The sequence below is a fragment of the Theropithecus gelada genome, chromosome X, assembly GCF_003255815.1.
Source record: "Theropithecus gelada isolate Dixy chromosome X, Tgel_1.0, whole genome shotgun sequence".
In the NCBI taxonomy this organism is placed as follows: domain Eukaryota; kingdom Metazoa; phylum Chordata; class Mammalia; order Primates; family Cercopithecidae; genus Theropithecus; species Theropithecus gelada.
In genome coordinates, this window is record NC_037689.1 from 81,686,778 (window position 1) to 81,712,787 (window position 26,010).

At 44.9% G+C, this 26,010-nt stretch overlaps 1 protein-coding gene across 2 annotated transcripts in view; it reads left to right on the top strand.

Moving 5' to 3' along the window:
• Positions 1 to 26,010, top strand: part of HDAC8 (histone deacetylase 8) — a 239,932-nt gene that overhangs the window by 208,942 nt on the left and 4,980 nt on the right. For both annotated transcript variants that reach the window (XM_025373005.1, XM_025373006.1), the window contains one exon: positions 10,399 to 10,504. In XM_025373005.1, coding sequence (XP_025228790.1) covers positions 10,399 to 10,504 — 106 coding nt within the window. The remainder of the gene's footprint in view (positions 1 to 10,398; positions 10,505 to 26,010) is intronic.

Consider the following 26,010-nt stretch of genomic DNA (forward strand, 5'->3'; position numbering starts at 1 on the left):
GGATTTATTTCTCTGCTTTTGCTATAATTATATCTTCCCTCTCTATTTGATTGTCATCTCCTTGAGAGCAGTCATCAGACCTTATTCTTTTTTTTTTTTTTTTTTTGGTACCCAGCTTGCCCCCCAGGGCCTAGAATGATGCTTAGCACAATGCATGCATGCGCACACATGCACACATATACACGCACACGCACACTACTGTGGATTGACTAACATAAGAACCTTACTAATTAGATGACATGCAAAAGGGCTATATATATGTGTTCACGAAAGCCTCTAAGTACTTTTAGCTAATGAAATAAGATGTTAATATTGAGCATATTCTTTGCTTAAATATAATTAGTGCTCAAGTTACAGTGAGCTATGATTGCATCACTGCACACCAGCCTGGGTGACAGAGTAAGATCTTCCCTCTAAATAATAATTATTATTATTATAATTAGTGCTCCAGTAAGATAACATTTCCCAGGTTTGCCTGATTATTTTGCTTAATAAACCTTTTCTATACCAATAAATTAAATACCATTAAAATATCTGAAAAATAAAACCATTTCCATGCCCTCTTCATTCACTCAAACAATTCTTGGCACAACCATGCACTGGTGTATAAGCCTCACCACCAAGCAGTTCTTAAGTGCCAACTCTGTGTTCAGAGGTAAAATGAGTACCACAGGTAGGATACAAATGTAGTCCAGACAGAACCCCAAGTTTCTATTCCAGCAACTAAGAATTCACTTTTTTTCCATCCTCATCTTCACCTCCACATGTTGCATCTTATCTTCAATAGCCCCTATCTCCCTGACCTTTTGGTTGTGCTCTAGACACTCCCAGTCCCCCATCCTCCTGCCTGCTCACAAGCACTTTTGATGTGCTGCTTCCTGCCAGTTCAATTCAACAACTAATGGAGTTATTATTTTTGTTTGTTTGTGTTGTAAAGCCATGGCAATAAAATCTACTCCGAATAATATCACTGCAATTTTATGTCCTTAAAATGTACCATAAATGACATACGTAATCACTGAATTTCCTGTAAACAGAAATGTTTTTCTGGGAAAAAAGAGGGCTTTTTTGTTTCCATCATGGTTGAGCCCAAGTTCTTTGATGGAGTAATTGGTGATATAGGAGAGATTGAGAAGCATCGTACAAGACCATGTTATGGTTCAAAGTGCTGGTGCCGTGTTATTCTGGTTATGATGAGTTCTTTTCAAAGGGTGATTCAGGACAAGAAATGCTCTTCCTGACCAGAACCCACATTACCGTCACAGGCATGACTTCCCCAACTAAAAACAGTAAAGCCTCAGGGGTCTACAAGCTCTCTTGGGCATTTACCTTGGACTTGCCCTGATAGAAGCAAGTATAATTTTTAGGGAAAAGTAGACCTTGAGTTAACAATAAAAAATGCAAGAGCTACTTGGATGCAAGAGCTACTTGGATTTTTATAGAAAGGGATTTGGACAGAAGTTTGCTTGTTTTCTTGCTTTTTTTTTTTTTTTTTTTTTTTTTTTTTGAGACGGAGTCTCTCTCTGTCACCCAGATTGGAATGCAGTGGTGCAATCTCAGCTCACTGCAACCTCCGCCTCCTGGGTTCAAGCGATTCTCCTGCCTCAGCCTCCCTAGGAGCTGGGATTACAGACATGCAGCACCACGCCTGGCTAATTTTTGTATATTTAGTAGAGAAGGGGTTTCACAATATTGGGCAGGCTGGTCTCGAACTCCTGACCTCATGATCCACCTGCCTCAGCCTCCTAAAGTGATGGGATTACAGGCGTGAGCCACCATGCCCAGCCTTTTTTTTTATTTTTTTGAGACAGGGTTCCACTCTGTCGCCCTGGCTGAAGTGCGGTGGTGCAATCTTGGCTCACTGTAACTTCTGCCTCCTGGGTTCAAGGATTCTCATGCCTCAACCTCCCAAGTAGCTGGAACTACAGGCATGCACCACCATGCCCAGTTAATTTTTGTATTTTTAGTAGAGATGGAGTTTCACCATGTTGGTCAGGCTGGTCTCAAGCTCCTGGCCTCATGGGATCCACCTGCCTCAGCCTCCCAAAGTGCTAGGATTACAGGGGAGAGCCACCACGCTCGGCCCTATCACAGTATCTCTTTCCCATCTGCTCCATCCCCACAGCAATCACTCTGGTTCAAGCCTTTTTTGTCCCCCACCTTGTACTATTGCAGGTGCCTCCACTTGCATTTGCTGCTCTCAGTTCCCATAAGGCTCAGCTCCAGTCCTGACCCTGCCTCATTGCCTGTCACATCATGTCCTGTCTCCTTAACATGGGAATCAAGGCTTCCTGTGCTCTCTTTTTCCAACTTTAGCCCACTAACAGCGCTTGCTGGTCCCCAAAGTTGTCCTGCATTCTCTTGCCTCCTCTAACTATCCCCCGACACACACTCCATTCCTGCCTGTCTAGAATCACCCCATCCTTCAAGAACCTAATTCGCCCTATTGGATGTGAATCTGTTCAGAATCCCAATCATTTGGTTTCATTCATTCAGCAAACATGAATTGAGCTCCTATTCTTTTCCAGGCCTTATGTTAGGAGCTGTGGATAATATAAAGATTAAAAAAACAAACAAACAAAAAATATTCTTCCCTTGTGGATCTCCGTCTAATGGGCCAGAAATACAGACATAACTAACTCAAAATACCTATTATGCTGCCTCTGACTCCCATCCTATAGACTCTTTTCCCTCAGCCCGTAAACATACTTAATATCCTCCCATCTTAAAATGCCCACCTACCCCAGCCCTACCCCTGTATCAAACGCCTGGAAAAAAAGATTAAAAAAAAAAAAAAAACAGTATACAGCAGGGGTCCCCAACCCCCCTGGGGCCACGGGGCTGGTGGCCTGTTAGGAACTGGGCCGCACAGCAAGAGGTGAGCAGCAGGCAAGTGAGCATTACCAACTGAGCTCCACCTCCTGTCAGATCAAGGGCAGCATTAGATTCTCATAGAAGTGTGAACCCTACTGTGAACTGCGTGTGCAAGGGATCTAGGTTGTGCACTCCTTATGAAAATCTAACTAATGCCTAATGATCTGAGGTGCAACAGTTTCATCCTGAAACCATCCCCACCTCCCTGGTCCGTGGAAAAATAATCTTCCACAAAACCGGTTCCTGATGCCAAAAAGGTTGGGGACTGCTGGTATACACTAGTCCCCTTCTTATCCACCCTGTCACTTTTCTTAGTTTCAGTTACCTGCTGTGTCAACTGTGGTCCAAAAATATTAAATGGAAAATTCCAGAAATAAACAATTCTCAAGTTTTAAATTGCATGCTGTTCTGAATAGCATGATAAAATCTCACACTGTCCTGCTCCCTCCCACCCAGGATGTGAATCATCCCTTTGTCCAGAGTATCCATGCCATCTATGCTACCCACCATTAGTCACTTAGTAGCTGTCTTGATTATCAGACCAACTGTCACAGTATCACAGTGCTTGTGTTCAAGTTACCCTTATTTTGCTTAATAATGGCCCCAAAGCACAAGAGTAGTGATGCAGGCAGTTCGGATATGCCAAAGAGAAACCGTAAAGTACTTCTTTTTTGTTTGTTTGTTTTGTTTTTTGTTTTTTTTGAGACGGAGTCTTGCTCTGTCGCCCGGGCTGGAGTGCAGTGGCCGGATCTCAGCTCACTGCAAGCTCCGCCTCCCGGGTTTACGCCATTCTCCTGCCTCAGCCTCCTGAGTAGCTGGGACTACAGGCGCCTGCCACCTCGCCCGGCTAGTTTTTTGTATTTTTTTTTTAGTAGAGACGGGGTTTCACCGTGTTAGCCAGGATGGTCTCGATCTCCTGACCTCGTGATCCGCCCGTCTCGGCCTCCCAAAGTGCTGGGATTACAGGCTTGAGCCACCGCGCCCGGCCCCGTAAAGTACTTCTTTTAGTGAAAAGGTGGAAGTTCTCAACTTAAGGAAGGAAAAAAATCATATGCTGAGGTTACTAAGATCTACAATAAGAAAAAAATCTCTCTGTGAAATCCTGAAGAGCTGGGCACAGTGGCTCACACCCATAATCGCAGCAATTTGGGATGCTGAGGCGAGCGGATCACTTAAGGTCAGGAGTTGGAGACCAGCCGAGACCAGCCTGGCCAACATGGTGAAACCCTGTCTCTATTAAAAATACAAAAAAATTAGCCGGACGTGATGGTGCGCGCCTGTAATCCCAGCTACTCAGGAGGCTGAGGCAGGAGAATCACCTGAACCTGGGTGGTGGAGGTTGCAGTGATCCGAGATCATGTCACTGAACTCCAGCCTGGGCGAAAGAGCAAGACTCTATCTCAAAAAAAAAAAAAAAAAGGAAAAGAAAAAAGAAAGAAAGAAAAGAAAAATTTGTGTTAAGTTTGCTTTCACGCCTCAAACTGCAAAAGTTACAGCCACAGTAAAGGATAAACGCCTAGTTAAGAAGGAAAAGGCATTAAATCTGTGGGTGGAAGACAACAGAAACCTGTTCTGATTGACAGCAATCAGGCTCGGTACTATCTGTGGTTTTAGGCATCCGCTGGGAGTCTTAGAATCTATCCCACGAGAATAAGTGGGGGACTACTGTATTCCCGTCATCACTCTTATCTCTGCCTCCTCACTCCCATGAGGCCTCTGCCCACCCTCCACTGACTTTGCTGCAGCAAGGTTCTCTTTCCAATGGACAAATCAGAAGACACCTTTCAGTCTTCCTCTTTTTTACCCTCTCAGCAAGATTTCAAATTGTCGCCAGAACTGTTTCCACTCCCTGTACCCACCTCTGAAGTATTGCTGTTCCCCATGATTCTGTCCTTGCCTCTCCCCTCTTCTTACTCTGTAGTAAGCTCCCCCCACCCCCAGCAACCATGGCAATCTTGTCCAATTCCTTGATTTTTTGTTGCTGGTAACTCCTAAATCTATGACATGTATTGTATCGTAGGCCCAACCTCTCTCCTAAACTAGGAGACCACTCTGTCATCAGCATCCTGACCCTCAACATGCTCCTGACTGAACTCCCCTCTCACACACATACACCCTACCACCGAACCTTCTCCTCTGCTTGTATCCTTCATCCTGTTCATGCTTCTCCCACACAGCCAGAAATCCTTGCCATTCCCCTCTTCCTTATTCCCCACATACAATTTACTGTTTAACCCTATTGATGCTATCTTTGAAGTTTTTCTGTCTTTCTATTCCTTCCACCCTCTCCTGGTTCAAGCCCTATTACCATTCCACAGGGCTACAGCAGCAGCCTTCTAACTGGTGTCCCTACTTGCATTCCTCTCCTCAAATTCCAATACCTTCTCCACGCTGTAGCCAGTGAGCCCTCTAAAATGCACAGCTGATCTCTTCATTCCCTCTTTTGAAAGCTTGCAGAAGGCTGGGCCTGGTGGCTCATGCCTCTAATCCCAGCACTCTGGGAGGCCAAGGCAGGCAGATCACCTGAGGTCAGGAGTTCAAGACCATCCTGGCCAACATGGTGAAACCCCATCTCTACTAAAAATACAAAAATTAGCTGGGCATGGTGGTGTGCTCCTGTAGTTCCAGCTACTCGGGAGGCTGAGGCAGGAGAATCGCATGAACCCTGGAGGTGGAAGCTGCAGTGAGTCGAGATCACAGCACCGCACTCCAGCCTGGGCGACAGAGTGAGACTCCATCTTTAAAAAAAAAAAAAAAAAAAAACTTGCTTGCAGTATCTCCCACAAGCTTCCACTCACTTATCCCACAAATATCTACCACCTACTAGGTGCATACACTGTTTTGGGAACTGGCAATGCAGCAGGGAACAAAACAATGTCCTGCCTTCACGGACCTTCTAGTCAGAAATAATGCCAAATGCCCTTAGCAGGGCCCATGATGAAATGCATGCCTGCCTCCCCAGCCTTGTGTCCTTCTTCTCCTTGTCCCATGCCCCCTAGTCATATCTAATTCACTTCAATACCTTAAATGTGCCCCTTATGTTTCATACTCTCTGCCTCCCTCCCATCCTCTATACCCCCTTTGCAGACTCTACTCCACAGTCACTTTTTCTGGGTAGTATATAGGCTACCATAGCTAGTGCTGATCTTTGGAATGACCTGAGTTCAAATCTCCGCTCCACACATACCAGCTGCATGACTTCTGTCAAGTTATCCTACTGTCCTGTGCTTTAGATCCTCAGCTTCAAATGGAAACAATAATAGTAGTTACTGTATGGGTTGGTTGTGAGAATTAAGTTAGTCAATCTATTAAAATGCTTAGACACTTTAGGTGCCTGACACATAATAAGCTTGTAATACGTGTAGTATTGTTAATATTATACCACTCATCACACTGCTCTATAATAATCTCTCCTATGAAACATGTCCTATTGTCTTTGTACCCCAATGACTAACTTAGTTGGGCACATAGTAGATACTTACTAAATGTTGAGGCAAGGATAAAAGGATTGGTGGATTCAGGTTTGTTGCTTGGTTTCCTCTAACCAAACATGATTATGGAGGAATAACAGCAACATTGGGGCTTCTTCTGAATATCTTTTTGACCAACTATCTAATTGCATGCCGCTTTCACTGTGTGAGCAAGACCTGCAGAGACATGAGCAAGAAAAGAGCACTGAGGTGGGCTGAACTGAATTCAAGCTTGGGCTGATCTGAACTCAAGTTGAGCTATTTACGTTTCTTTCTTCATTGACTCTAGAGTTGAGAAGGGACCAACTACCCTAGAATAGCCACTACCTTTCACTTGCATCCCTCTGCCCCATCTCATATTTTCCATTTGCCCCCTTTTCAGTACCATGTTCTCCCTCAAAAGTGCATAAACTGAAGCCCAGAAAGCAAAAGATGTGCTGAGGGGGAAAGGGGAAAGGGTGGAGAGGAGTTAGCACCTCCGTCTTTCCTTCACTGAGATCAAAGCCAGCATTTTCCCTTGAAGGTCAGCAGGCCTCTTTCATCCCCTGCTCCACCTGTCTGGGAATGGGATTGCTGCTTACCCATTTCCTTTCCTCTTCGGGGCTGGAGGGCAGTTTCAGGGTGGGGCCTCAAGCTATTTCTAGTTCTAGCCAAATCCCTCCACTCCAACATCTCTTTTGCCTTACGTGATCATATTTCCTTTCCACCTCGCCAGTAAGTAACAAGTGGCAGGACCGTAGGACAGGAAACTATGAGAGAAGTCAGTTTCTCCACAGGCTAGTCAGTTTCTCCCAGGCTAAGCTACTGGCTTAAGCAAGCAGGGAGGGACACTGAGGCTGCTGGGCTTGGTCTGGCAGGAAGAACAGACTCGTCTTTCTACATCTCAGCCCTAAGCGCTTCACCTGACATCCTTCAGGGTGTGGATGAGTCTTGGCTAGGCAAGGGCCTCTTGCCCCAGGAGAAGGGAATTCACATTTATTAAAGTCCTACTATGTGCTGGACCCTGTGCTAGGCCCTTTTATAGATATTATCTCATTGACTCCTAACAACCCAACCAGGTCAGCATTTGTCGTCGTCAGGTGGAAATGATGAAACAGAGATTTAAAAGCTTACCTGATGACAGGTACACTAAAATGTCAGAATTCACCACTATATAATTCATCCATGTAACCAAAAACTACTTGTACCCCCAAAAGCTATTAACATTTAAATTTTTTTTTTTTTTAAAAGAAGCTTACCTGAGGCACACAAGCTAAATTCAGGCACCAAAATCTAGCTCCCCCAACTCTAAAGCCAGTGCTCTTTCCACTTCATCATGCTACCTCAAGAGTCTAGAAAAAATATTAATGCTATGAATTGATTCTTTGAATTGTTTCACACAATTAGCTATATGGCTAGCTAAACCCTTGGTGAGTTAATTTAATTCAACATACATTTAAGGGAAACCTGTGATGACTTGAGTTGGACACTACAGGGTATGCAAAGAGAACATGACATAAGTTTCTACCTTTGCAGGCCAGCCAGCTGCCATGTAGAACTGGCTCACAACACAAGGACTTTCTTAAACCATCTGAGTCCCCTAACCTAAGAATAGTGCAAATAAGCAGGACCTGGGTATAGCATTTGATTGGCAAAGGTGGGGATAACTTGAGGAACCCAGACTTTGCTATTACCTGCAGCCAGTCTGCTTCAGCAAAGAATGGGTTATGTATGACTGTGCCTACCGTGTGGATCAGTTAGTTAAAGCCAGGTGCTAATGAAACCAGGACAAGAGGCTTAATCCCAGTAGAACTGAGTTCTGTCACATAGCAGCCAGTCCTGGTCCCAGCTGACCATCTTGCAACCGTGTGCTCTTGGTCAAAGAGGGAGCTAAAGTAGGAGAGTGAAGGTAAGTGCATAATAGGCACACATAAGTGAGGACATGTTGTTCCAAACACTCAACCCTAATCAAGCAGCTCATGACATGTCTCACTGACAGAGAATCAGCAGTGTCATCTTCGCACCTGGAGGCAGAACATTCCCTCCTCCTATACCTCAGCTAGGTACCCTGCCCCTGATTTTTATAGCACGTTGATGCTAGGGCTTCAGGTCTCCAAGAGGAGCTTCTTCATTGCAGGTGCCTTTCTTCTGTTGCACTATCTAAGCCTGTCTTTCCATACCCATGAAATGAGTGTACCACTTGACACACTCTGGAGAAGAGGCCGCCTAAGGAGAGAGTGTCACACCTGTTTAAAGCTTTCTCTTCCACAGCCAAGCCCACAAGGTCCTCAAACTTGGACCAAGGGGCCCTCCTAGGCTAAAAATACAAGCCTCTCAAGTTTCTTCAACCATGATACAGGGGAAAGGGGGTACTGGTTCTGGATGTGTCCCCCAGGTAATCCCTCTTGTCTGTTCCACATATGGGTTTGGTAAAGCCAATCTCTACTGAAAACCTTTTCTATCTCTGGAACTCAGGGCTTCAGGTATCAGAGAGTAATAACTCCAACAGGAAGGACCTGAGCCCCTCTTTCTTTCTAGATCAGTCCACACACACACATATACACACACAAAGGGCATTATAAGCATTGGCACAGTCTTGGGCATTTTTCTTTTAATTGAATGTGTAGAGTTTTCTGTCATGGATGTGCAAAACCATCTCCCCATCAAATTACTTCCATGGATTCTACAAAGACACTGTTAGAATCCCTAGAGATTGTTCCACAACATCTCCCACGGTGCCAGATGTACATCCAGACTCTTAACAAGGATAATTTGGTGACAATGGCAATAACTCTGGATTATTTTTAAGAAGCTCTTTGAATGGCATCAAAATCATGACGCGTATGAAGATCCTTTTTTCATGCCCTCTGTACCATTTTGTTTTGATGGAATTTGAATTTCCCTGGTTTACTTACCACCTAACAATATCACTGTTGAAAGCACATAACATTAAGGACCATATGCTCTCCCTCTGGAGAGTGTGCACAAATACTATTTCTGTTAAAAACTAAACAGAAATAGTAGTTTTGCATATTTCCCATTCAAAGACTTATCCCGATTGAATGATTCCCTTTGTCGTGGAGTATTTTTCCCCAAGTCGGCCCTACCAGAGAAGCTGAATCAGATATTGTGACTTCCCAATGGTCACAAGGAGTCATCTACCAAGCTAGAAATAGAATCCACAAATATTTATTTTGATTCCCTGAATTAAAAAACAAATAAACTCTACTATAGAGAAAGAAAAATTAAAATAGAGAAACTAGACTTCTTTGCCATTCCTGGGCCAGGGAATTCAAGGCAACCAAAACCAACAGGCAGTTGCCATGGTCTGTGAGGACCAAGGAGATGAATAGGACACAGGTGCTGCCTGCCTTCAGGGAGCTGACAGTCCAGTGTGGGGAGATCGGGTCAATGTTGAAAAATCTCTACCCAATGCAGAATATGCCTGTGAGCACCTAGAGGACCCCAGAGGAGGTCTCATCCATCTTTACAGTCCCTCTGCAACCAGCACAATGACCTGCATGTGATGTGCAGGCAAGCGCTGTGTATTTAAGGGCCCTGAAAGAAGTATCAACAGAATGCTCTTGGGGTTGGTGGAGAAGGAGGGACAGCGTTGTGAAGGAGGTGACATTTGAGCTGCGCCTGGAAGGATGGGGAGGTTTTTCACAGGCAGCAGGGACTGGGGGAGGGCCTTTGCAGGCCCCAGGAAAGAGCAATGGCAAAGATCCTAAGGGAAGAGAAAGCATGGTGTGATTTGGAAGAGCACCAAGCAGTCTAGTGTGGCCAGAGGACAAGGAAGCAATAAGAGCTGAGGTTGGAGAGAAAAGTTGAGACCTAAGCAGAGAGACCGTTGGACAGCAAGCGAAATAATTTCACAGGGGACTATCATTGAAGGTCTGAGCAAGGGGAGTAGTGATACCACCAAGGCAGAGCTTCCTGCTGCATCATCCTGTTCTGCCCAAGGAGGCCTCCCTTGCCTTGTCGGTAGTGTGTTTCTTTTGATTGTTTGTATGTGGTTGGTTTGGAGGTTTTATGTGGCTTAGTTTGTTTTTTGGCCTTTCCCTTTTCCTTACAGTTTTTCACAGCATATGGTCCTGATTATGTGCTGGAAATCACGCCAAGCTGCCGGCCAGACCGCAATGAGCCCCACCGAATCCAGCAAATCCTCAACTACATCAAAGGTGAGCACTGCCCCTCGAGGCCTGCCCTCGTTGTTCCACCCAGTTTGTGGTGGCCCATCAGTGGGGGCTTCCTTAAATACCATTTGCCTTTTGGTAGCTAATCATTTCACCGACTTGGAAGGGAAACCTCTTCTTGGCCTGACAGCTTGTAGCTGGAATTCTACACTGGCCACTCTGGTTGGGATTGTCATTTGGCTGGCTAATGTCACCTCAGAAGGACAAAGGGTTCAGCTTTTGGCACTGCCAGGGGAAAACCAATTCTAAAGTGTTCCCTGAGACCCTTTTTCTTTCAAAAGGCCAATAGTAAAGCACTCTTTAAGATGAGAAAAGTTGGCCGGGTACTGTGGCTCATGCCTGTTATCCCAGCAATTTGGGTGGCTGAGGCGGGACGATTGCTTGAGCCCAGGAGTTCAAAACCAACCTGAGCAACATGGCAAGATTCCATCTCTACAAAAAAATTAAAAAATAGCCAGGCATAGTGGCATATGCCTGTGGTCACAAACACTTGGGAGGCTGAGGCAGGAGGATCCCTTGAGCCCAAGAGGTCAAGGCTGCAGTGAGCCATATTCACACCACTGCATTCCAGCCTGGGCGAGACCCTGTCCCCAGAAAAAAAAAAGAGGAAAATTCAAGTCAATTCAGACTTACTGGGGGTGGGGAGGGGGCTCACAGACATTCTGTTCCAGTATGTATGAGTCCTTGATCCAGTAGAGCCTCGAAAGAATGTGGAACTACAGCGATTCTGATGCCCTGGGAGTGGGTTCCCTGGACTCAGCCAGAGTACTGCAGATGGGCTGCTGGCCTAGCCTCCTTCCTGGCCTAGCCTCCTTCCCTTCCCCAAGGCTGGCCTGGAATCATTCTGGCCTCGGGGTGGAGGGGAAGTGGCAGCCATCAGGGCATTGCCCTCCTGATCCCACTGTCCACTGGCTGTTTGGGGTCAGTGTCCTCAGCATTCCAGTAGGGCCCCCTCTCAACTCCAGCTGCTTCTTCACAACTCACTTCATCTACCATTCGCATTAAGTATTTTTGGCACCCATTTTCCTGTTTAATTAAATGTACATATACATATGTATATTTTTAAGATCCTAATTATTTGCCAGAGTTAAGAGGCCAAGGGTATCTTTTTGCCCATCCTGGACAGGGAAATTCCCATGTTTATTCATAAAATGACCAAGATAGCACCAGTTCTCCTACCTTTGAGTCCCTCACTGGAATATAATCCAACGCCAAAAGGAGGCCTGTTCTATGCTGGAGTTAGTCCGCGGAAACACTACACTCAGAGAGTCTTTGCTGCAGGTTACATTAATGCCCCTATCTACTAGCAGAGCCCAGTATATGACAGCAGCAAAGTCTTCATGTCCTGAGCTCATTTAGCCAGAGAAAAGTTTCTAAGCTAAGAAGTCATAGACTCTCAAGGTTATTCTCACAGCATTGCTGATTGTCCCCTCTGAGGCGTCCCCTAGCCCTCGGCCTTCTCCCAACCCTATAGTTTCAAGCTAACTCCCTCTCACCTCTTAGTGGCTACTGACCCCACAAGTCCTTGCTTCCTAACCAAATCTTCCTCCCTTATCCAACTTTTAAGGCCTTCAAAGTCCTTCCACTCCTGGCCCTTCTCCAGTCCTTCTCACTGTGTTGCAGCCCTGATGAACACTAGCCATCCAGCCCTAGTTTTCCCTGCTCCCCTCAAACCTGGTGTGCATGTCCTGTGTTCCTCAGAACTGATCCTGGACCAGCTTCTCTTACCCTTCTTCCTTCAACTCTGCCGTTTTCCCCCATTCAGGCTCTAAATCCTGGTAGAGCCACAGACAAAGCAATAGAAACAGGGAAACTAAGCAAGCCTTGCAGCTACTCGCTCACACCTCCATATTGGCAGATATGTGTATGCCCTTGCTTCCCTGCACACATACCCAGGCACATAGCTCCAGAGAGTGGTGGCATCTTGCTAATGAGGAAATGGAAATGACAAGTGAGAGAAGACATAAGGAAGGTAATGCAAAGGGAAGAGAATGAGGAAAGGTAAGAACCCTAAAAGAGCAGAAAATCAAACAGAGATTTGAGATAAAAGGCTGGGATAAGGGTTGATGAAAAAAATAATAGATCTTAAAGGACATGAAAATTACATGGAAGTCAAGCTTTTTAAAGATCCTAACAGGTTAAAGCAATATTCTGATTGTAACACAACGAAATCAAACTGGAAGAAAACATAAGGACCAGGAATTGGGTCCTACAAAAGCAACTACCTGCATACAAATCGGGGCAACATGGCTTAGCAGCATTTTGCTAAAAGAGAATTAGGGATTTGAGTCAACTTGGAGCTCAGTATGAGTCACCAGGGCAAGGTGGCCTCCAGAGATGCTAATGCAGTATCGACCTCATTTTAAAGGGCTCTAGACAAATAGGAGCATGTTCCTGGAGGTCAGTCAGGCTGGGGAGAGGACTGGAGCCCAGGCTCCAAGAGGTCTGGTTGGAGGTGCTGGGACCTTTTGGAGAAGACTCGGGGATGTGGTCTCTACTCCATATATCTGTCACAGAGCAAAGGGCATAGACAGGGTCTATGTGGCCACAAGGCATAGAGCTGGACCCATGGATGGAGATTTTAAAAAGGCAGATTTTCATTCAATAGAAGGAAGACATTTTCTAACAATTAGAACTATCCAAAGTGGAACAGACTGCCCAGAAAGGCATGAGGTCTCTGTCACTGGAGATATACAAATAGAAGCTAGACAATCCCTAGGCTATCATATTGTAGAGGGCCCCTGCCTTGGGGGAGGGTGATTGGACTAAATTGCTGTTAAGGCTCCTTCCAACCCTAATATTCTAGGATGCTGTATATTACAAAGAGAAAATAGAAAAAGAAAGAATATGGTGAGAGTGCAGGGGTTGGCAGATGAGTCACAGTTGTTGGGTGTGGGGAGGTGATGCCGTGTATAAGAAAGAATTGATGCAGAGAAGAAGAGAAACTACATGGCTAAGAGTGGGTGAGGAGGAGCCAGAGAGGGTAGACAGCAAGTGGAGTGGCTATAGAATACTGGCAATGTTCAGACTTTCCATTTAGCCATCCCTTTCATATTGACAAAGTCTTGTTTTCTAGCCATGCAAATTTAGCAGAACACAGAAGCTCAGAACCAAAGAGAAATTCAGCTAAACCTTTAAGAAACGAGGCTAGAAAGAAGTCCAAATGTTGCTAAAAATGGCCAGGCTAACCTGCTATACCGATACTGTGCCCCTCCAGCATGGTGACGCATGCTGCCATCAGATAGTGCGTTGCCATGACAATGGTCAGTGTGGAAAGGCTGCTGGATTTTCTGAATTCTGAAAAATTTTCCTGAACCCGTCTACAAGACTGTTATTTGTTCTTGCATATAAAAACCTCAGTGAAGCTGGCCATTTCTCACTGTGCCTCCCCTCCACCTCCCCTCACGCCATGAAAAACAAAGAGTAGGATGTGACACAGATTGCTTTGGGGAGGTAAGATGGCAATGAGGGAATGAATGGATTCAGCTCCACTCTATGTGAGGGAGTTCAGCCAGCATATCTGGTGAATTTGTTCAGCCTTTAAGCTTGGGCTTTTTCTCTTTCTTGCCACATCCCTTAGAAGCACAAAAGATGAGATTGTAGCCTACTGGAAATCAAACCTGAGAAGATTCATCTTACAGAGATGTGTTCCACATGCCACAGGATGACTGAAGGACAGGCAAATTTAGACCTCACCTTTCCCATCTTTACTGCCCGTTAGTCTTTCTGAAAGGAAAAAAGACCCACAAAACCATGGAGAGTCCATTCAAGCTGTTAGCTTCACACAGAGAAAAACTCCTCTCGTGCCAATGAGCTATCTTGAAGGCATGTGTCGTTGTTCATAAGAAAGTATAGGTTAGAGAGCGGATGGCTCCGTCCAGCTCATGACTACTACTGTAAAATCATCCTTGCACCATCTTCATATGCTTAAAGCTGGTTGCCTTTCCTCTGGTGAATGTACTCTAGAGGAATTGGCTCACGGTGAACCTTCCAGAGTTGGAATAATGCTGATATGATTAATCCCCAGGGAGGGCTAGTTCCCCAAGCCTGGCTAGCTCTGCATGGGGAAATGCAGATAAAGGTAGGAGGCTTTCTAGTTTCTGGTACTTACGACATTCGAATCAAGTGGAGGCCCCTAGGAGACTCAGAGCTCCACACTGCAGCCCAGGCCCAATTCTCTTGGGGAGCAGGAGTGGGGGAGTTGTGCATTTGTGAGAATGTGTTACAGTTGTGACCCGAGGTTTCAACACTTGCTCTGTGTTCCCGGAACTATTCCCCAGGTTTGACTGGGAGAGAAAAAGAAACAAACAAGGTCAGGAAGTAAGGAGGACAAGGAGGGAAGGGGGAGGCAAAAGACAAGGGAAAAAAAAAGGCCTTGCATGCATCTGCCCTTTCTTTCCCTTATTGAAGGAGCCTTAGGATGGCAACCTAACAAACGGATACGGGTGTGGATAGAAACAACACAGATGAAATAAGAAGAACAGCTACTATTTATCCTACAGATAAGGGAACTGAGGCTCAGGGAGGATAGGTGACTTGGCCAAGATCGCCTTTATTCATCCAGCAAGTAATTACTGAGCACCTACTGTGTGCCATACACTGTGCTAATAAGCAGTGGGCGGGACATTGGAACCCAGGCCTGGAGTGGAGCTTCAGAGTCAGGCTGTTTGACCTTTATTTCCCTCCTCTCCTTGGCAGCATTGCTCTCTCAAATCTACTCGTCATCCTGTCTGCTCTTTCCAATCGCCCCAGTAAACCCTCCTACCTCACACTACATGCCCAGCTCCTTCCATGTGGCTAATCCTAAACACCTGAAGTCTCATGACTCCCTGGAAATGGGAAGAAGACAGTCTTGGGCAACCTTCGAAATTCTGGCGCCCGATATAGGCTTTGTAGCCCTCCCTAGGCCCCGCCCCTTCCCCCACCATACTGTAATCTGAAGCTTCTAGCTCCCTTTCGAGATGAGTAGAGAAGGAAAAGAGATGGACAGAAGGTAGAAGAAGCCAGCTCACCCAGCTCCTGCTGCCCGAAATGTGCTGTAGCCACCAGACCCAGCCTGTCATTTGCAGTTCCACAGCCCCAATCTGAGACCCTTTGCACATTTGCTGGTAATATTCTTAGGCGAACCATTGTGCTGGGTATAAGCAGCGCTTCCTCTGGCAGCCTGACATCCGAGATTGTCATCCTTCTAGGGACTAGCAATTGGAGCTCAGGTTTGGGCATATTCAAGGCTTGCTGAAGCCCCAGGCTTGAAGCAGTGCTCCTGCATGGTGGGACTCTATACCATGGAAACTTGGCTTCCTTCTACACTGTCTCTTACTTCTTGAGAAGCCATGAGGATAAGTTGAAAGGTAGGGTTGGTCCCAAGGATAAACTGACCATTTGCTTTAGGGCTTCTTGGAAGGACTTCGGAGCAGGGTTTTGGAGGATACCTGAGCCAATTTGCATGACTTCAGGTGAAAATATCTGCGATGTCCATCCTTTATCTCTCTTTCCTGTCCCCTGCTGGCTCTTTCTTCCTCGTCATCTCCCTGTGGTCCTTTCCAGGACTCTACCGCCAACTTGGACTTCCTCATCAAGCAGGTTCCTCTCTTTCTTGTTTCACTAAAGAGTATAAGAGATGGAAAGGCTTCTTGTCGTCATTGTTATTGTTGTTGTTGTTAAACAGAAAAATAAGTTATAAAAATGTCATGCTAAAAATTTTAAAAATTCTGGGCCGGGCGCCATGGCTCGAGCCTGTAATCCAGCACTTTGGGAGACTGAGGCAGGTGGATTGCTTGAGCCCAGGAGTTCGAGACCAGCCTGGACAATATGGTGAAACCCTTTCTCTACAAAAAAATATAAAAATTAGCCGGACATGGTTATATATATCTGTAGTACCAGCTACACTGGAAGCTGAGGTGGGAGAACTGCTTAACCCCAGGGAGATTGAGGCTGCGGTGAGCTGTGACTGTGCCACTGCACTCCAGCCTAGGCGACAAAGCCAGACCCTGTCTACAAAAAAGAAAAAAAAAATTTAATCCTAAAATAAAAATGGAGACTGCTCCCCAAAGTTACAGTAACTTAGACAGCAGCTTTTAACAAACCATGAAAACCCTTGGCATATTACTCATGAAGACTTGAAATTTCTACCTAAATCTGTGAGGCGGGAACTACTGATATTGACAGGGTACAGCACAAAACCCTGAGCTGGGTACTTCACATACATGATCTCATTTAACCTCACAATTTCCTTATGAGGTAGGAGACTGGCGCCCGAAGACGTTGTGTAACATGCCCTAGTCACACAAGAAGTAAGTGATAAACTCAAGATTTGAACCCAGACCTGGTGGCCCTCTTCTCTGTGGCAGCATTGCCCTGTGACACCTACTCATCATCTCTCCCCTCTGCTTTTTTCCAGTCACTAGTAAACCTTTCCCCCTGCTCAGGCTCCCAAAGTGAACTTCAGAAGCAGTTTAACTTTAAGAGATATGATTGTGTCTCCACTTTAAAGCCCAGCTCAAGCAATCAACACATATATTTTTGAACCCCACCCCACTCAAGCTGGTGCCATTGGGAGATATACGAGGTGTTTAAGACATGATCCCTCCTCCTGATAAATAGTTGAGAAATTTAGGTTAGGAAACAAAACTAAGCCCCTTGGACATATCAGAATATAACAAGGTCTGACACTATATATAGAAGAGACTGGGCAGTAAGACTTTAGGGAGACTGCTTTCAGAAGGCTGGGAGGATTTGAATAGATCAGAGTAGGGATGCACTTGTAAGTAAGGGAGATTCAGAAGGGTGGGGATAGGGGGCAGATTGCAGGCTCCCTTGAATTTCGGGTTGACTAGTTCATATCCACAGTAAAGTGGAAGTCATTCTAGGTTCTGGAATTAGAGCACCACATGATACAGTGATATTTGGGATAGATGGTGATGGTAATGCAAGATTGAGACTGCAAGGTCCTCGACTAGAATAGTGGTGGTAAAATAGGAAGAAATGACTGAGAGCTATTATGAAGAGAGTATCATCACCAGCACTGGGAGGTAGGCCATTTATAGAGGATTGGGGAGAAAGGAAGAAGTAAAGGTGACTCTGAGATTTCCAGCCTGGATACCAACTGAAATGGGAAGCTCTTGGGGGAGGGAACATAGCTTTACTGAAACATATACTTGATGTGTTCTCTTTTGATGTATTGAACTTGAGGTCTCGTACTAATTCCATACAGTGTATCTACATGAAAAAATCTGTTGCAGCCAGTTAAAAAGCAAATTTTTAAAGATAATTTGATGACACTAGAATATGTTCATGATTACAATGTTAAGTGAAATAAACAGGATACAAAGTGGCTTACTACCATGTAGTCTCAATTTTGTAACTGTATTTAGTGTGTGTTTTGGGAGAGGGGATATGCACAGAAAAACACAAGAATGAAATGCTAACAGTAGTCATATTTGATGATACTTTACCAAAGTAATATACCTTGACAGTAGTTATCTAGAACTGGAATTATAGATGATTTTTATTTTTTTATGCTGTTTCTGTATTTTTCAAAATTTCTACCATGAGCGTGTATTGTTTTTGTAGTCAGGAAAAAAAAAAAAGTAATACATGCTGGCAGGGGCGGAGGGCACTACCCTATTACCTCCAGGTGGGGGGTAAAAGCCTAGGTTCCCTACTCAGCCACCATGGACACCCTGGGCAGAAGAAGGGCACCTCAGTATTGCTGGATGGAGTAAAATTCAGGCTGTCCAGTAGACCTCTACTGATACCACCCTGGCCAAAAATGGGAACGGCATCTTTTTATTGCTCCCCATTTGGCCTCTACTGACATAGCAGTGGGTGGGCCTCCTTGCCATTGAGCAAAGAAGGAAAGTCCTGGCTTTCTACTCTGCCTTCTTTGACACCACCCTGGTGGAATGAAAGGGAAGCCTAACAGTAACCGTTTAGTGTTAATATGTGCCAGGCCCTACTCTGGACACTGGCAATACAGAAGTCAATAGAATAGATAAGCCAGGCACAGTGATGTGGGCTGATAGTTCCAAATACTCAGTATTTGGGCTGATAGTTCCAAATACTCAGGAAGCTGAGGCAGGAGGATCACTTGAGCCCAGGAGTTTGAGACCAGCCTGGACAACATAGTGAGATACTGTCTCTTAAAATAGTAAAGGAAATAGGCCAAATAAAGTCCTTGCCCATCATGGAGATTACATTCTAGTGTGGAAGATAGACAATAAACAACTAAATAAATATTTAATGTTGTTTACTGATAAATTACGAGGGATGCTATTCAGTAAAGGCCTTTCTGAGGCGGTGACATTTGGGAACAGAGATCAATGAAATGAGGGAAGGAGATTTACAAAATTTGCATTCGACCGGGCACAGTAGCTCACGCCTGTAATCCCAGCACTTTGGGAGGCCGAGACAGGCAGGTCACTTGAGCCCAGGAGTTTGAGACCAGCCTGAGCAACATGGCAAAACCTTGTCTCTTCCAAAAAAAAATGTAAAACTGAGCTGGGTGTGATGACGCATACCTGTAGTCCCAACTACTTGGGAGCTGAGATGTGAGGATCAATTGAGCTCAGGAGGTCAAGGCTGTAGTGAGCCATGATTGCACCACTGCTCTCCAGCTTGGGCAATAGAGTGAGACCCTGTCTTTAAAAAAAAAAACGGTAGTGAAGTACATTCTAGATGAAGAGACAAGCAAGATCAAAGACCCCAAGCGAAATGGATTTAGTATGTTCAATATAGATATATGTTTCAATGTGTATTAAAAAGAAATATAATTATCAGATCAAACTCTTTGGTTCCAAAGATATTGCTTAGGATGAGGCTGGGGTTTTTTTAATGTCTGTATAAGAAAAGTCCACATAGGCAGTATGTGAATATGGCCAAACTCTTGACAGTATAGAAGTTTAGGAAGCAGATCAGTCTCTAATATATATAATATTATTAGCCCCATTTAATAGATGTAGGAACTGAGGCCTAGGGAAGTTAATTAGCCTGTACAAAGTCACACAGCAGGTAAGTACGGAAGCTAGGATTCCACCTGAGACACTGAGGATCATACCCAAAGCTTAGAAGAGGAAATAAGGAATTTTCCTTCTGCCTGGCAGAGCTGCTGATTGTTACATAAACAAGCCAAGAATATTCAAAGAGTAGTTGGAGGCCTCTAATATGTTTAATTAAGCATTTTTTGCTTGTGTGCCAAAAGTACATGCCCAAAGCACATGCCCAAAGCAATTGTATTGCTCATTCCCCTCCAGCTTCTAGCTCTAAAATGATCAAGGGGTAGAAGGAAGGTTGGAAATTATTAGGAAAAATAAGGCAAACCACTCAGGGTTTTGGAATGCCTAACTGTTGACAACTTTGTCAGTCTACCCGGAGGCCCTTTAGCCAACTGAGATTCAGGTGCTGTCTTGAGCACAGCCACCAAATCCAGCAATGCTAAGAGTCATTTTCTGCCAGAGTAAGTGGGCCTAGCCTCCTTGGCCTTGCCACGGAGGGGCAGCTGCTGCAGGATTCTCACCACAGAGTTCCCGAGGAAGGTCTGCAGACCTCCCATCCCATGGTTTTCTGCTGTACCTGGACAGGGACTTCCCCAAGCCATGGTCGGGTCATGCAGGAGCTCATAGTCTTTTGAGAAAGGAAAGCATCTTTACAGGCTCCTGGTTTGCCAACATTCTTCTGCCTCTTTGCAGCTCCAAGCACATTTTGGAGGGAGATTTCACAAAGATTTCTAAATTGAGTTAGAATTTCAAGTCTATTGTGACATGCAAATTAGTCCTGCTTGCCCATTGGCAGCAATGCAGCTGAAGTGCCTAGAGACGGGCCATAAAATGAAAACATCAAAGTGATTAAATGTGCCCGAAGAGCATAATTGAGTGCATGAATAAGAGAAAATAAAACAAATTGATTTTCTCCAGTGCCAGAAAAACAGAATAATTGAAAACAAAATAATAGACTTTGAAGTAATCAAAGTGAGGAATGCACCATAGTGACATAGAAACAGCCAGTTGTGGGAGAGATTTATTGTGTTTCTGTTATCATTTTTACAACTTTAATTTCATTAGCTAATAAATACAAATCAATTGAAAAATCAGTCAACCAGAGAGAAGGCAGTCCCAAGCCAAGATTTTTATTCACATCTCTAAAACAGGCTGAGACGGTGATTCTTAATCTACTTTCATAGGTGCACATTTCTGCCGTGAGCTGGAAAACAAGTTCTGGGAGGGCTCTCTGCTTTGGAGGTGGTGATGTTCTGTTCTGACAGTCACTTTCCACATATGCATTTACAGATTCAACTTTCAAGAGGGTCACTTTTATACCCCACCAAGATTTCTGACAGACAGAACTGCCCAAGTACAAGCATCTTGGTTTACACAGATGACATTTTCATGGCACTGACCAGCAACTGTGGTCTTACACAAGGTCATCCTGGATTCATTTTGGTGATAGTAGTGGTGGTGGCAGCTATGGCAGCAACAATAGCAGGAGCACCTGCTGCTCTCGCAATATTGCTGAGCATCTATGGCTCACTGCTTCCAACCCCCACCCTCATCCCCCGACACATACACGCACACTAGTGACAATGAAATCTAATCTAAAACCAGGAAGGCCAATCAAGAGTATGCCACTCTTGGCTTCCAGCCTGGCGACCATGATCCTGGGGAAGATCACAGGAAGGGAGCTGGGCCAGAGGAGACTTCTTATGTTCACTATGGCAATAAGGCACTGGGGACACCAAGCCATGCTGGGCTCACATGCTGAATGATCACAAAGCAATCATGACACCACCACAGAACAATTTTTATGGCTCCTCCAAGAAAAGAATCCCTCTAACCCGCTCTTCAGCTGTTCACGGCTGGGCTCAGTGACCCTTCACTTCAGGATCCACAGTGATAGCTGATGTTACTTGAATTGTGGGTTTTCTTTTCACAGGCCCTTGAGCTCTCTGGCAGCTGTTGGCACTTCCAGATGTTTGTGACACACCCTACCTTCAGGGCTCCACAGTTAGCGACTGTGCCTTTGGCTCCAGTAAAGGTCTTTGGGACCACTGGGACTGTAAACCAGGGTGTGCAGAAGGAGTTGGCAGTGCTGAAACTGGCACTGCTTGCTGGCTCAATCAGGATGGCATAGTTAATAGATTGTGCCTGCCAGGCAATTTGTCCTGGAGAATTTATCTTCCAGGAAGCACCTAGAAGCTGAAGGGAGCCTCTCTGACCTTCTGGTGGCATCCAAGGCCTAATCATGATATGCCTTGAGGTGAATAGGGGATGTTAGCATTTAGGTTTTTTGTGCAAGAGAGCGAGAGTTGGTCTCCAGTTCAAGTCGAAAATCCCAGCTTCCATTTCCCACTGGTGTTTGGGTGGGGCAAAATAGAGCAAATAGCTTTCAAACTCTAAAGCATTATACAGATGTAAGGCTGTATTATTCCTCCTGCCACTGCTATTCCCATTATCCTGGATTTCCCAGCCCAGAATTTTTGTCTGAGAAAAAGAAATGTGGAGAAGGCACATCGACCAAAGAACCTCGGAGCTCTGTCTCCAAAACAGCTGGGAGGCATTGCCCAGCCCAGCAGATAGACAATTGCCGGGGCCCAGCTCCACAAGCTGGCTGGCAGGCAAGCAGCCCACTCCTGTGATGTCACCTCTACAGTTACTTGTGCCCATCCCTCCACATGAAGCCAGCAGATTTAGGCACAGGAGGGGAGAAAAAATGAATCATAGGCTATTTTAGAAATTGCTTCGATTCCGTTTGAGACTGCAGTAGTGCCTTGAGAGCTAAGACCAGAGCACCCTAACCATCAGGGTAATATCCTCTAAGTGCTGGTATCCTGTAAATGTCAGAAGCCTGGTGGGATTAATCCACAACCTCAGGTTCTAATTCAGGTCAGAGGCAGACAAGTGGTAATTGGCGGTTTTACTTAATTGTCAATAAAAGGCTCTCTGATGACAGGAGGAATCTACATTCCAAGGCAAGCAATGCAGTTGACCATTAAGAGCTAAAAATTAAACCAGCCATCCATGTCGACACATGCCCAAGGCTTCATAGGAACCCTTGGTACTGCAATTGTTCCCAGGTAGAAAATGAAGTCCTTGAACCTGGCCATGATGGGGCAGCAGCTGGAAATCTTGCTCTAGCCCTGGATCCCACCAGATCCCCTGCTCTCCTGACAATCCCTCAGAGGCTCCCCATGGCCTCTCAGATAAGGCTCTGGCCTTGATATGGCCTCTGGCCACCTCTCCAGCTGCATTGCCCCCGTCCCTGATCTTCATCCTGTATCCTGACCTCCAAAACTTTGCAGTTGACTTTATACATCCTGCTCTGTTCCTGCTGCCTGGAACATTCTTCCCTCCTTTGCCCTTCAATAAACCACCTGCCCTGTGAAACTTCTGTGCCCTCTTTTTCTGCCCACAGCACTCTGTACATACTAGACTTGTATCACCTTGCTACTGTGGACTAGGTGTTTGCCTCCATATATGTCTTCCTCACTAGGCCGAGAACTCCTTCACAGCAAGAACTGTCTTGATCCCCTCTGTGACCCCAGCACCCAGCACAGGGCCTAGGCCATTGTAGACATCGGCAAAGGCTTAGGCAATAAATAGACAGAAAAATGGACCAGATTGAGTCAACTAAGGGAGCTGAATAGCTGGATGAGAGTGGGGGTGCACACCATCTAAGATTCTCAGATACCAGAGCCTGCCAGCAGCAGGACAGCCTGGACACCGGCTGCCCAAGAGTAATCCCTACAATGATTTTTCTCAAGATGTGCCTCATGTTCCTCTATATGACAGACAATCTGAGGTGACACAAAGACATTTTTAATTTTAATAGTCATATTTATTTTAACATATGTTTTAAAATATAATAAGCAAGTTGTCTATTATTATTATTATTGCTGCTTATGATAGATGAGGCCAAAATAGGTATTAAAGTTTTTTTCTTATTTTTTAAAATTTCTTTTTAAAAATTAATAGAGACAGGGACTCCCTATTTTCCCCAGGCTGGTCTCGAACTCCTGGGCTCAAGGGATCCTCCTGCCTCGGCCTCCCATAGTGCTGGGATTACAGGCGTGAGTCACTGGGCTTGGCCTGAAGTTTAAAAGTGAGTTAATACCCCCAAAAAATAAAAATAAATTTTATATATGTGTGTGTGTGTGTGTGTGTATGTGTATATATATCATGGTGACTATTAATACAGCTGTTAAGTAGATATAAAAACATTCCTAAAAGAGGTATTCATGTGACAGAAGTTTTGGAAACACTTTTCAACAGTCCTAAATTCACTTCTCTGTTCCTTTGTGATGTCACCCAACCTCCAAGGGTTCCTGAGATCACACCAGCATCCCTCCAAACTGCTGTGATACTGATTGTGTTCAGAACTTATGTATCCTAGCCTGGTTCTCCTTTCGTTAGCATGCGTTTGCTCACCTTAACCACATTTATAAGGTCCTTAAGAGCAATGACCAAGCTTTAAGCCTCTGGGAATTTAATGGGAAAGTGCTTGATCGCTGCCCTGTAGCTCTACAGATGTCTTTTCCTTCAATCAATGGGTACTGAGCACCTACTAGGCATCAGGCACTACTGAGGGTGCTAACAGTAGAGTAATGACCAAGACAGCAGACAAGGTCCCTGCCCTCATAGAGCTGGTGAGAGGAAGCCAACAGTGAGCAAATAAGGAAACAAACACACAAGAAGTTTTCTGTGTGCTAAGTGAATTGAAGAAAATAAAACAGAATCATGTGACAGAAAAGGACTGAATAAGGGGGTGGCTCCTTAGCTTGGGTGGTCCTAAGGTCTCTCAGAAGTGACTTTGGGATTGAGACCTGTCGACTCAAGGTGACAAAGGTGATGAGAAGAGTTGGAAATGCGGATAGCCAGGACAGAGCGTTCCAGGCAGAAGGAAGAGCAAATTCAAAGACAGGAGAAGCCCTAAGAGGGAAAAATGATTTCTGTGTTCAAGCTACACAAAGAAGACTCATGTGAGCAAGAAGGGTGGTGGTAGGAGACAGGAGGCAAGGGACCAGCCCCTGCAGGTGAGTAACTTAGATTTTATTGTGATTGGAGGCTGTTAGAGGGATTTGAGCATAGGAGTGATGCGGTCTGACCTAAGTATTAACAAAATACTCTGGTTGCTATATAGAGCATAGGTTGTAGGAGACAAGGAAGGAAGCAAGGAGACCAGTCTTGGGGCTATTAGAATCATCCATGTAAAGGGCAAGAATAGTTTGGGGTACAGTTGCAGCAGTGAAGGGTGGAAAGAAGGAGGTAGATTTGGAATCTATTTTGGAGGTAGAATCCACAGGACTTGCTCATAGATTGAAAAGGAAGGTTGTAAACAAAGGAGCAATAAGGATGACCCCTAGTCAACGTCATGAAGGAAAAAAAAGGCACAAGAGGACTGTTCTATGTCTGCTCTGTCCAATATAGTCTCACCACTAGCCACATGTGGCTAAGTTCATTAAAATTAAACAAAATAGAAAATTATGTTCCGCGCTTGCACTAGACATATTTCAAGTGCTCAATAGCCACATGTGACTAGTGGCTACCATATTGAGCAGCATAGCTGTAGGATGGTCACATCATCCAAGAAAGTTCTATTGGACCACACTGCTCCACATTAAAAAGATTAAGAGAATAAAAAGACAAACCACAGACTGGGAGAAATATTTGCAAAATTCATATCCAGTAAAAGAGTTCTATCCAAAATATACAAAGAATTCTTAAAACTCACCAATAAGAAAACACTCAATTTTTAAATGGGCAAAAGAGGCTGGGTGCAGTAGCTCACTCCTGTAATCTCAGCACTTTGGGAGGCCAAGGTGGGCAGATTGCTTGAGTCCAGGAGTTTGAGACTAGGCTGGGCAACATGGTGAAACCCTGTCTCCACAAAAAATACAAAAATTAGCCAGATATGGTAGCATGTGCCTGTAGTCCCAGCTGCTCGGAAGGCTGAGGTGGGAGGATTACTTGAGCCCAAGAAGTCAAGACTGAAGTGAGCTATGATCACACTACTACATTCCAGCCTGGGCAACAGAGCGAGACTCTGTCTCAAAAAAATAAAATTAAATTTTAAAAAATGGGCAAAAGCAAGCCCATTTTTGGGGTGTGGTGGCTCCTGGCTGTGATCCCAGCGCTTTGGGAGGCCTAGGAGGAAGGATTGCTTGAGGCCCGGAGTTCAAAACCAGCTTGGGCAACATAGCAAGACCCCATCTCTACAAAAAATTTTTTAAAAATTTTTTTAAATAAAAATGGACAAAAGATATTAATAGGCACCTCACCAAAGAAGATATACAGACAGCAAGTAAGTGCAGATGCTCCTCTGCCTATTGCAGTGGGGTTATGTCCCAATAAATCCATTGTAAGTGGAAAGTATGTTTTCAACTTACAGTATCTTCAACTTACGATGGGATTATCTAGATGTAACCCCATCATAAGTTGAGGAGTGTACTGAATGCATATTACTTTTGTACTGTCATAAAGTTGAAACATCTTAAGTCAGAG